At 39.6% G+C, this 12,804-nt stretch overlaps 1 protein-coding gene across 1 annotated transcript in view; it reads right to left on the reverse strand.

Moving 5' to 3' along the window:
- The window catches only part of MPP2 (MAGUK p55 scaffold protein 2), a 56,657-nt gene extending 44,360 nt beyond the window's left edge, over positions 1–12,297 (reverse strand). Inside the window, exon 1 of the mRNA XM_063300863.1 lies at positions 12,203–12,297. Coding sequence (XP_063156933.1) covers positions 12,203–12,233 — 31 coding nt within the window. The 5' untranslated portion in view covers positions 12,234–12,297. The remainder of the gene's footprint in view (positions 1–12,202) is intronic.
- Positions 12,298–12,804: the final 507 nt, after the last annotated feature.

Raw genomic sequence — 12,804 nt, forward strand, 5'->3', positions numbered from 1 at the left:
GAACATCTGCATGGGGCAATACTATATCAAAGATACATTTATTTTATTAAGAAAGCTTTTGTGTTCACTTTAAGAGCTGAATAAAGATTGTCCTCAAATGGGAGGTGGTCAACTTACACCACAATAAATCTGTTAGTCTTTAAGGTGCCAAAAACCCTAATTTTTGTTTTTTATATTAATAGAGTTGTCCCATTGGAATGTGTTGCCTTTGGATAAATAGAAAATATATGTTGGCTATTAAACCCTCCCTCTCTCCCATCCCCCCTCCTTCTCTCTCTTTCTTTCTCTGTCTCTGAGTTTTTCACCCTAATAAACAATAATCGGCATCTCACAGCTTCTAAAAAATTAACATTGCTCAATATTGCACACATATCTAGGTCAGAGCACTAATCTGGGAAAGCTAGGAAATAGACAACAGCATCTTTCCAGAGCTCAGCATGGACATGTTCTACTTTCTCAGTGAAATTCTAATTTCTGTAAGCAAGCTAGGAATCCATTCACTGGCTACTTCACAGCTGTCTTCTCAAAAGTTATCAGGGGAGATACTTCCTGCTACAATGGCAACCATTTCTAGATAGCATAGCTTTATCAGACTGATCTAACTCTGGCAATGGAGTTAGAGAGCAGAAACAAAGTGTTCAGGCTCTTTTTCCATCTCAAATGAGATCAAGCAACTCTCTAAAATACCAGCCAATGAGGAACAACATATAAATTCTGCTTCTGCTTCTTCTCATTTACTTTTCTCCTAGATAAAATGAAAGAGGAAGTCAGGCTTGTTAATTCATTTGTATTACCTAGCAAATGTGAACTCCAGAGAGGCAACAAGTGAAAACTAGCAGATTAATACAGATTAAATATCACCCTTAATTCTCTGAGATAATAAATATGATTTTCTGCTATGAACCTCCCTTTCCCCTCCCTGCACAATATATTAAACCCAATCATCTTGAATATGTAGACAAGGGCATGGTCCAAGGGTACAGCAAGACTGGAATAATTCCCCTCTCCAATTTTGGATACAACTGTGGATCCAGACCAATATAATATTTTACTACTCCTGAAGAATGTAGGTTTCTCCCCACCACAATCACAAGGCTGTTAGTCTGTTGCTTCTTTCAATACTCCAGCATGAACCATTGTTGAGCACTTCATGATTTATATTACAACTTTCTGTTTTACATGTAAAAATAATAAACAACACTGTTAATTTTTGGCCCCTGTGCTCAGTTCTTTGATCAAAGTGGGTTCTAGGAACTGCAAAAATAAAAACGGTTGATGGACAGCATGAATCAGGGAGCCAGTTGCCCACCCTGACTATATGCCACATGCCTAAACAAAAAATTATGGGATTCCATATCTGTAAGTTTTTCCTGAAATGCTCCACACATTCACAAGAAATCTCTGTTATCTGTATTCTATTATTTTCAAGCTAGACTATGTGATACACCCTAGTGTGGCCTTTGAAGATAGTCCAGAAGCTACAGCTGCATAAACATGGCTGCTGGGATGCTGATATGTGCCAAAAAGTACTTGTGATACCTACACTAGCTTCACGGATATTTCCAGGAACATCTTTAAGCCCTAGCCTTAATTTTTAAAGACCTTGTGTTAGTAACTAGCAGCACATGGCTGACTTGTCTGGCCTTGGAAGCTAAGCTGGGCCAGGGTTGCTTAGCACTTGGATGGGAGAAAACCAGGGACTATAAGGCTATAAGCTAGGCTGGAAAGTAAAACAAATAAACAGAAAAAGACTATGACAAACCATTTCTATACTATTGCCAAGAAAACCAAATGGATGTACAGTATATCACCATGCATCAGGCTCAATTCAAGATCTCTACTTAATTAAGCAATTTAGACCAGGTTATTTGAAATTTTGCTTTCACCTATATAGCTCAGACTGTAAACAGTCATCACCTTCAGGGATCCTTCTCTTGTGCTTGTGTTAAGATCTGTCAAGTTGGCAAGCACAAGGGGCAGGATCCCTTATCATGTGACTTCCTCTCAACCAAATTGTTGTTGTTTATTCGCTCAGTCACTTCCGACTCGTGACTTCATGGATCAGCCGACACCAGAGCTTCCTGTCGATTGTCACCACCCCCAGCTCCCCCAAGGTCGAATCCGTCACCTCTAGAATGTCATCCATCCATCTTGTCCTTGGTCAGCCCCTCTTCCTTTTGCCTTCCACTCTCCCTAGCATCAGCATCTTCTCCAGGGTGTCCTGTCTTCTCATTATGTGGCCAAAGCATTTCAGTTTTGCCTTTAATATCATTCCCTCAAGTGAGCAGTCTGGCTTTATTTCCTGGAGGATGGACTGGTTTGATCTTCTTGCAGTCCAAGGCACTCTCAGGATTTTCCTCCAACACCACAGTTCAAAAGCATCGATCTTCCTTCTCTCAGCCTTCTTATGATCCAGCTCTCGCAGCCATATGTTACTACGGGGAACACCATTGCTTTAACTATGCGGACCTTTGTTGTCAGTGTGATGTCTCTGCTCTTAACTATTTTATCGAGATCTGTCATTGCTCTCCTCCCAAGAATTAAACATCTTCTGATTTCCTGGCTGCAGTCAGCGTCTGTAGTAATCTTTGCGCCTAGAAATACAAAGTCTGTCACTGCCTCTACATTTTCTCCCTCTATTTGCTAGATATCAATCAAGCTGGTTGCCATAATCTTGGGGTTTTTGAGGTTTAACTGCAACCCAGCTTTTGCACTTTCTTTTTTCACCTTTGCCATGAGGGTCCTCAAGTTCCTCCTCGCTTTCAGCCATCAAAGTGGTATCATCTGCACATCTGAGATTGTTAATGTTTCTTCCAGTGATTTTAACCCCAGCCTTGGATTCATCCAGCCCAGCATGTCGCATGATGTGTTCTGTGTACAGGTTGAATAGGCAGGGTGAGAGTATACAACCCTGCCACACTCCTTTCCCAATCTTAAACTAGTCCGTTGTTCCGTGGCCTGTTCTTACGGTTGCCACTTGGTCGTTATACAGATTCCTCAGGAGGCAGACAAGATGACAACCAAGATTTTTCACTACTGACCCCTGAATGGGTTAAAAAATAACCTGTATGCTTCAAAACTTTCCAACATAAACTGTATACCTACCTGACTTCATATTATGTCTATTATTTCATGCATTGTTCTGTCGTGCATGTTGTGCTCTGAGGACAGGACCCTAAAAAGTAGCTTACAAATACTTGATATCTGTACAATCTGTAACTATTGAGTTGTTTCAAATTATTAATTTATTCCTAAAAATAATCAAAGAATAGGGTACATTTATGTGGGAATCCCAGACAGTGATAGAGTATTCCACAACCCTTGGGAAGCAACAGAAGTATGTTGGTTCCAGCTATGCTTACGATTCTCCTGAAGAAACTTCATACATAAAGAAATCCACAGACTGAATCAGATGGTATTTTTATATATAATCTGCATGCCCTTCTCTTTCTTTTCACTTGGAAAATGAGGTTACTAGCTATCTTTTGGTGAACAAGGGAGAGAGGGAGGAATCCCAAGTGCCAGTAAAAACAAATATTTATGTAACCTGACAAGTTTTGAAAATACTTTTTCAAGACCACTTCTAGAATATCCATGAGCTGATTGACCCCCATGCTCTGCATAGTTGATGGACATTCCAGAAGTACCCTTGAAAAACATGCACTGGGCTCTTGGGATTCCTCCACCTTTCCCTCATTCATTTCAGGGCCTGCCCTCCTCTTTCATTACCTTTGGATAAGCAAAATGTGCCTAAAATTCAATACTAGCAGACTCATCTTCACCAGTCAAGCATGAAATTGTGCAATCTTGGTCAAAGCATTCCAATTTATACAAGTACTGTAGTCGTGAGTTACATTGCCTCTGAGCATAGTACTAGAGATGAAACAGACATTCTAGGTGGGCATGCAGGAGGCATGCTGATATTCTATGTCAATTGTACAGGAGAGTGTCACCTGTTGACAGATAGGTGGCACAAAGAAGGAAAGATGCACCTCCAACTAAAGATTCTGGACCATTATCCAGCAATTAGGAGTGCTGTGGTTGATGCCCAGGTGTAAAACTAGGTGGACTGAGCTAGCAACAAAAGTAGTCAAAATAAACTGGTACAGGTAGTCCTCAACTTACGACTACAATTAGGACCGGAACTTCCATCACTAAGTGAAGCAGTTGTTAAGTGACTCACACCTGATTTTATGACCTTTTTTGCCATGGTTAAGTGAATCACCATGGTCATTAAGCAAATCACATCGTTAAGTGAATCTGGCTTCCCCCACATCACTTTGCTTGTCAGAAGCTGGCTGGTAAGGTTGCAAATGGCGATCATGTGACCCTGGGATGCTGCAACTGTTGTAAATACATGCTGGTTGCCAAGTGCCTGAATTTTGATCACATGACCGCAGGGACGCTGCTATGGTTATAAGCGTGAGGACTGATTGCAAGTCACTTTTTCCAGCACCACTGTAACTTTGAACAGTCATTAAATGAATGATTGTACATCAAGGGCTACCTGTAATATCTTTGCCATTGTTTTGTATTCTCTATCTTCCTTCTAGAGATCCTAAGCAGGCAATGGAAACTCTGAAACATCTGCCTAAGGAGACAGCAAAACTGTAATGCGAAGTTCCATAAAAATAATACTAGCAAGCCCCTTTCCTGAAACGTGACAGTAATTTCTGATGGTGTGCAAATGGAGGCATTAACAAAGCAGTCTCAGCTGTTTTCTGTCTGAGCACCACCTGATTCAGAATTTTAACACTGAAAACTGTTAGCTTCTAAGATGCTGGTCCCCCACCACCAATCCCTTTTTCTCCAGTGCTCGCTCTATTACATCTTCGTTTCTGTGGCAACAGGAGAAGAGATTTGCATCCAAGGTTACGCTAAACCAGGATGGATAAAGCACACATTTAAAGGGATAACAGCACCACTGCCAGCTTTAGCTTTCTGATTTTTTTAGAATAGAATTTGCCAAAAGCAATACTCTATCATAAAGACGTGGGACCAATCAGCGTTCTTAACAGCAAAAGATACTGTATAAAAGTGTCTGGTTTAGATGTTAAAAATACTGCCATAACAGCTTACTATGACTGATAGAATTTGACTATTTTTCAGAGCATTTCATAACACATTTGTTGCAAAGGGAGAAACTGTGGCTGAAAAAGTTCATATAAGCAAGAAATATTTCATGGGAACTGACATTTACTGACTGAATCCTCTGCTCTGGTCTTCCCCCTACCTGGTTGCCCGATGAAATTTCTGGCAGTTTCAACATATCCACTCCAAATATATTTCTGTTGTACTTCTATTCATGTGGAATGAGGTATCTAAACACAGTTACACCTCTCATTATTTGTAAGGAGAAATTGAATCATTTAGGGAACTCCCACCACTGTACAATCTATGGCATACATTGTTTTGTTTTGCATTTTGCTGGTTTGAAAGCTTTCTACTCCCTCTAATTTGGTGCCCTTTCAATGTATTATACTACAGTTCCCATAATTACTAGCCACACCAATGGCCGCTGTAGCTAGGACACATCCAACAACTGGAGAGGTCTTTAAGGGTGCCCTTAAAAGAAAAGATTCTGCTTTTGTAATATAGGACGTATTACTCATAGGGGTGTCTGTCAAGAGAAAAGACCAACCTTTCACAAGTCAAAACACAGCATGGGGACAATGGATGAGGAGGAGGGTTAGAAATAGACAGACAGACAGACAGGCTATTATTCCTTACCTTTTCAGAGGTATTAGACAAATTCCTATCATCTCTAGGCAGAACAACCATGTTTTAAACACTATTTCCCAGCTTTCAGGTTGGTGGGCATCAACTTTAATTCTCAACAGCAGCCATGTTCCCAGATTGGAAAGACATATTACCTTCACATGAGCTACACCAGCATGTGAAAGAGCTCTTCACACATAAATTGGTGCCTTACCATGTAGCTATATATGCATTAGAGTTGAGATATACACTTCTTTTCGCAGACAGGAAGCTGAATCTGGATGAAGACTCTAATAATGCAAGTTAACAATACTTCAGGGCAGTGTTTCTCAACCTCAACAACTTTAAGAAGTGTGGACTTCAACTTGAAGTCCACACATCTTAAATTTGCTGAGGTTGAGAAACACTGCTTTAGGGAGAGGGAAGAGAAAAACAGACCACCCACTCTGACAAATAGCAGCTGTTGGTATCCGGTATCCATGCATTCACATTGCAAATACAAAGTCCAGCACACAACTTCATCCTTGGTTTAGTAATTCTTATTTCAGAGACATTTTCTGGCACTTTCACCACTGTGTACCCATCAGTGATAGCAATGCCAGTGATCCCATGCAGCATGACTAGGATTACAGACTGTGTGTTTCCTACATAATCAGTAGAGTCAGAATGAAAGTTTAAATGGGCAGTAAAGAACTTATGGCACACACCAAGCAGCAGATACTTGTGGACAAGGGGTACAGTGACTCAAAACCAAATTGCTCATGCAGGTCATGAGATACCAGGTCAGTAGGACTATGCCTGTGAATACCTGCATGTTAAATACAGACAAGCATACATGTAACCGGCCTTGGGATCTGGGTGTGTGGTAGACCTGTGCAGTGGTTGTATTAATTGCTGTCGGTGCTTTTTGTACCTTGGCTGCTGATTGTACTTGTATGGTTTTTACAATGCTTCTTGTTTTGTTTAATTTAATTTTTAATTGTTGTTAGCCACCCAGAGCCATGAATTTGAGATGGGTGGCCAGATAAAATGAATGCATGAATGAACACACAAACCAACCACAGGTGCACAACTGAGGCTACAATTTTGAAGACAATTTTCACTGCCAAACTTAAGGTTGTGTCTCTTCGGTGATTTTGTAGATAAAACACCTGATGCTGTTCAGTGATCAGCAGTTGGGCCTCTTTTAATGTCTTGAACTGAGGATATTCAAGGCAGCAGCCTTATGCACAGCCACTTTTCTTTTCCTGCTGCATATTTCTGAGTAGATATGGGACTACGTTACACATTACACAAGTGGACATTTGCTCCTAAAATAGGTGACTCATGAAAAACACTAAACTCACATCCAGGCTAACAGAATTAAATCTCCATGTCCATATATTATGCTAAGCATAAAGAAGCCATTTTTAAAATTTTCCATGTTGCTATGGTTCACAGGTGCTATGACAATAGCTGAACTTTTCACAATATACTGAAGTACAAACTACTCAACCCCATTTTAGCTTATCCTTGCATTTTGTGCAAACTTGGTTACTGAGCTACCCTTATTCTTCTGCCCTTCCCAGCACCTTCCAAAATTGCTACAAAAGAAAAGCAAGAGTATACTTAGGTTACAGCTAAACTAATCCCCCTTTTTCAAACTTAGGTATGTCTCTTCTCTGTTATGATACTCAAAATGTATCTAGAAATCAAACTCAACAATATAAGTATGGAACTTTCCTCATAGGTCAAACTTATTTCCTCAGTCAAATGAAATCATGCTTGGGTCTAGAGCAGTGTTTCTCAACCTTGGCAATTGTAAGACATCTGGACTTCAACTCCCAGAATTCCCCAGCCAGCATGCTAGCTGGGGAATTCCGGGAGTTGAAGTCCAGACATCTTCAAGTTGCTAAAGTTGAGAAACATTGGTCTAGAGACATGATCACAGTCTAAACTAGATGTGTTGCAAAATGAGCTGACATCTCAGTATGGTTCTTGGAAGGCAGATTCCTTAGCTTGCATCTGAGTATTTCACAAATAAAAACCACAACGCCCAAATCGGAAACATTTGTTGAAAGATTTTAAGCCGAACCTAGAAAATCCTAAGCAGGGGATGGATTCAATGACCTCCAAAATACAGTTCTACAAGTCCATTATTCTAGAACACTTATGATCTAATAGTTTTCTTTGAGAATGTGTTAATATGTTATTAATTTAATAACTAATCCTGCCCAGCTTTTGAAATAAGAGTATGCTTGTGGTAAAATGATCATAACAGTCTCCTTCACAATGTAATTTTAAAACTGTTGCAATTGGCATATATTTCCTCTTGGGATGTACATAGAAACTGGATGGCAGTATTTGGGCTCTTTTATTTATATGAGTGGTTAATGAGCACTGCATTGCTCAGAGACATGTGCATGCATCCGCACAGATCCTCCAAGACACCTGAGGGAAAAGATAGTAATCAACAGCATTGCTGAAATAAGTGCTAATTATCCTCACCACAAACAGTTGCACACTGCCAGACTAATGAAGCCAATTCATTTTTACAAAAGCATTACACAACATACCTACCAAGCCATGGTATTCCACATGACACTCTATGGAAGCAAAAGTTGGACTTTAAAGAAGCAGGATGGGAAACTCTAATAAAGGTTTTTTTTTAAAAAAAAAGAAAAGCAAGATAGGAAGAAAATGACTTGATGGCACATAATCAATCAATCAATCAATCAATTATACAACATTGGAAGGATTAATGCCACCTAACATGCTGCACCGGATGTTTAACATGAATTCCTGTTCAGTGTCTGAATGCCAATAATAATTTTAATAATAATATAAAAAACATCTGAAGCACCCCTTGAACACCATCAGCATTGACAAAATCACCATCAGTTAATCACAGACGTCAGCTTTACTTGGAACAGCTTACATCAAGCGACAATACCTTTAATATTGTTAAACAACAATAGCTGCCTATCCCAGGTCCTTGGGAAGGACTCGATAGCTGGACAAAAATGCCAAATCCAGTCTAAACATCTGGCTGACTGTGCGACCAACCATAATTTATTAAATTTATATGCTGCCCGACTCCCTGTGACTCAACAAATGACAACAAAGAGGATTTTCCAAGCAATCTGATCCTGTTTTCTTTTATTTATTCTACTTATGACATAAGAGAAGAAACTTACCCAGTTAAATAAATAATAGACATTTATAAAATAACCTAATGATTTATAGTTCCAGCAATTTTCCCCACCTTTTACCCCTTTTTATAGTCCTGTTTTTACCAAATCTTATGGGTTAACCTAAAACATCAAATTTGACACCTGTATCTCTTTTATAATTACTATGTCATTTTCATCTATTATTATAATTAATTAATTTTCTATATTTAATAATGCAAGGAATGCAGTTGGATTAGTCCAATCCATTTTTGCAAAGGATCATCAGTAAACCTGTGTGATCCTATTTCTATAAGCATCTGTGACTTTAAAAAAATTGCATGAAATGAATTCCTTACTATATTCTTGTGTTTCCTCTCCCATTGTGGACTGACAGGGTTTTGGGGTTTTGTGTGTGTGTTTTTTAGTCAAGAAATCTATTAGAACATTTGGAAAGTGGGTGGCAAACACCAAGCTGTACGTTAGCACAGGGAGTTCAGATCAGTTCCCATGAGAATTCTTAGAGATCTACTGCAGCATCTGGAGCATGTCATAGCTTAAAGCATGTGGTGGTTACCACCTACTTTCTTTGGATTTCCATGGTCACTGAGCATTTTCCAAGCCTTCAGTTGCAACCAGGCTGAACATGTAAGTCTGGGCCAGCTAGACCAGACCAAATCATGTGCGCTCATGTGTATCTCTGGCTTGAGCAGGAAAAAGCCAAAGAAACTGATAGCAGTGCATGAAGGCTAAAGGGAAGTAGGGAGAGAAAAACCCTGAGAAGATCAGAGAGGTGGGGGGACTGACTGGATATGCTGTGCTTGAAGCCAAGGACACCAGGAATGGCAGGGGTTAAAGGGAGGTAGGGCAAGCAAGGCACTGGGAAGATGAGCAGGCAGGCCAATACACAGACCAAGCAGAGGAGATGAAAGAAAGGGGCAAGGGCCACTTACTTTGCAGGATTCCTCCAGATTGTTTCAAACAAAACCTGGAACAGCCAAGGGCTTCTGCTATTCCACTGCTTACCCCAGTATGCTTTGACAGACCTTCCAAAACACGATGCATTTGTTTCAAGTTTAAAACAAAACCCATTTTCTGTTTCATGCATTCCCTAATGCTATATTGGGACCCATGGGTATCATGTTCCCTATCCTGGTTTAAAGAAGGGTAGAAAAAAATAGAAATTCAGAAATTCCTCAGCTACCTTATCAGGTTAAGTAAAGTAAGTGACAAGTCTACTCTGCACAAACCCAAACACCACCACCACCAAAATCAGCAATTTCACAGAATTATAAAACTGGAAAGGATCGTTTTGGCTATTGGGTCTAACATTCTCTTTTTTTCCTCCCTCCTGAAAAATCACTGGTAAATCAGGAGTTGTTTTTATGAAGAGAGAATATTTTCAATACTCAACTTTTTCTTGGAAAACAACCCATTTTAATCAACTAATCATATTTAGAAAGTGACTTGATCGATTTTTAAAGAAAAATTTGTAAAGTTTGATCCTGGTTTCTATCAGTAAATTGGAGCTATTTTGCTGATCCTTTTTAGATAGCTGAAACGTACAGTTAATTATTAACTTCTGGAAAAACACTGCCCATCCCTAAAAGAAAAGGAAAGATTTATTTAATGAAACAGCTCTTGTTCTAACTTAAAACTAATTGACAATAGTCTAATTCAGATATAGTACTTGAGAACACACAGGGACAAATCCAAGGTTTATGGGATTTCCATTACCTTCCAAGATCATTTTAAGTTTCTGGACATAGAAGAGGCTGCCCAAATGCAGGAAACAGTTCTTCGCATTAGGTTATGATATCCTGGTTGAATATCAACCAATGATGTGTTCAAATTATTATCCTATATTTATATAAAACAAGCTCTTTCCTTGCGTGTGAATGAAGGAAATAATGTCAGGCCAAGACTGAGCATGGTGTCCATGTGACCATGGATTGATGTTAAACAAGTATATGCTGAAAATCAACAATAATTCTAACCACACAGTGCAACAATTAAGAAAGAGAGAGAGAGAGATCAACAATATCTCGAAGAGGTAAAACTATACCTTCTTTGACCCAAAGAACAAGGCAGTCAACAGTGAAATGTACAGCAGATCCAGAGAGAGCTGAGTCCACTATTGCATTTTACCAGCAAACTGTTTATTCAGAGATTGTTTGCATAACTAAAATATGTGGGCCCAATGTTGCAGAGAACTATTTATTTGTTAAATGTATAGCCTACATTTTCTCCAGGACCTGAAAGTAGATTATACAGAGATCATCCTTCATTTTACCCCCACCGCCAACAAACTTAAGAGGGCTGACAGAGTGGCCCAAAGTCATCCAGTGAGTTTCCATGGCAGAGTGTAGTCTTGAACCTGGGTCTCCCCCTTCCTAGTCAAACACCGTAATCCCTGCAGACCACTATCTCCCAGACTACTGCTTGAGCTTCATCAAGGCCAGATCTCCCCTGGTCCTAGCCAAACACCAAAAGACAGGGCTAACCATCTTGTGTGTCCCCTCCAGTATGTACTGGAACATAACCCATAATCCTTAATCCCTGGAGCTTTGGGGAATTGTAAGGCAAAATATCTAGTGAGTTCTAGGCTGGCTGCCTCCAGCCAGCTTGGAAAAGACTAACTTAGAGAGAAAGCTCTATCTAGAATTAAAGCAAACCCTGATGCAAAATGTAAAAAGCAGAATGGCTGGGTGTGTACAACTCAGTTAACCAGCTCAAAGACCTAGCAGCTCCATTTGTACAATCTGCTAAATTGGATTAGTTTTAACATGGCTTAATAGCTGAACCCAGCCAATTTGGTGTGTGTGTGTGTGTGTGAGTGTACACACACACACACACACACGTATACATGTACACATCTTTATTATGGTCACTGACCAGGATATAAATCAGCAGCTGATGGAAATAAAACAGTCTGTGACTAGTTCATTGATGCAATCAAAGTATGATTAGTTTGTGTTGGTATATGATTCAGTGTTTTGGGCAAACCCAGAAAAGAGGTTATTTCAACCACTTGTTAAATATGTTGCATGAATACACAAATGTATACGGATCACATTACATTAATCAAGGGGTAGGAACCTTATACTCTCCTGATAAATTCTGACTTGAACTCCTGTTAAATCCAGTTGTCACTGGCAAGGAATTATGTGAGCAGTCTAAAACATCTGCCTATCCCTGCTTTACGCTGCAGGAAGTGCAATAATCAACCTGGTGTACTCCAGATGTGCTGGCCAGAATGACTGGAGTTTAGCTCTACACTTCTAGGGAATACCAGGCTGGAAAAATCTGGTGCAGAGATAGGAATAAGTTCTTACCTGTCTCAGAGTTGGTTGAAGCAACAGGCATTTCAACAACTAGGGAAGTTTGCTCAGTGATGGAATTAGAAATGGTTAATTCTTCTTCTAATGGGTACCTGTGGTGATCCTGCAGACAGAGAAGAAATTGAACAACACCAAAGATGATCTCAGAAATTTATCCCACGGCCTGCAGTAACATATACGCACTTATTCTGAAACCCCAGATCAAGTTCAGAGATTTAGAAATAACAGACTTGGTCTCTACTAGGTGATTTATTTTTATTTTATCCTATTTTTGCATTTCAGGCAAAAAAGAAAGGGAAGAGGAAGAAAAGCTAAATCATCAGGCTGATGCTCACCTTCTGCCAGTTTCACTTTCTCCCACATTCAAATTTTTAAAAACCTGAAATCTTTCCCATCCCAGTTATAAAGAATATGCAAATACTGGCAAGTTCTATAAAAAGCCCACCTAAATGAAATAACCTACCATCTGCCCCCAGCCAAATTTGTAGGGTTAGTTCCAGCAGGAAAAGGACTATATGAGCATGTAGCTGTGAAAGATCAAGATTGCATCCAAGAAAAGAGAGATGCCAACCATAATTAAACATCACAACCGTAGA

Source organism: Candoia aspera, chromosome 4 (genome assembly GCF_035149785.1).
Source record: "Candoia aspera isolate rCanAsp1 chromosome 4, rCanAsp1.hap2, whole genome shotgun sequence".
Lineage (NCBI taxonomy): Eukaryota > Metazoa > Chordata > Lepidosauria > Squamata > Boidae > Candoia > Candoia aspera.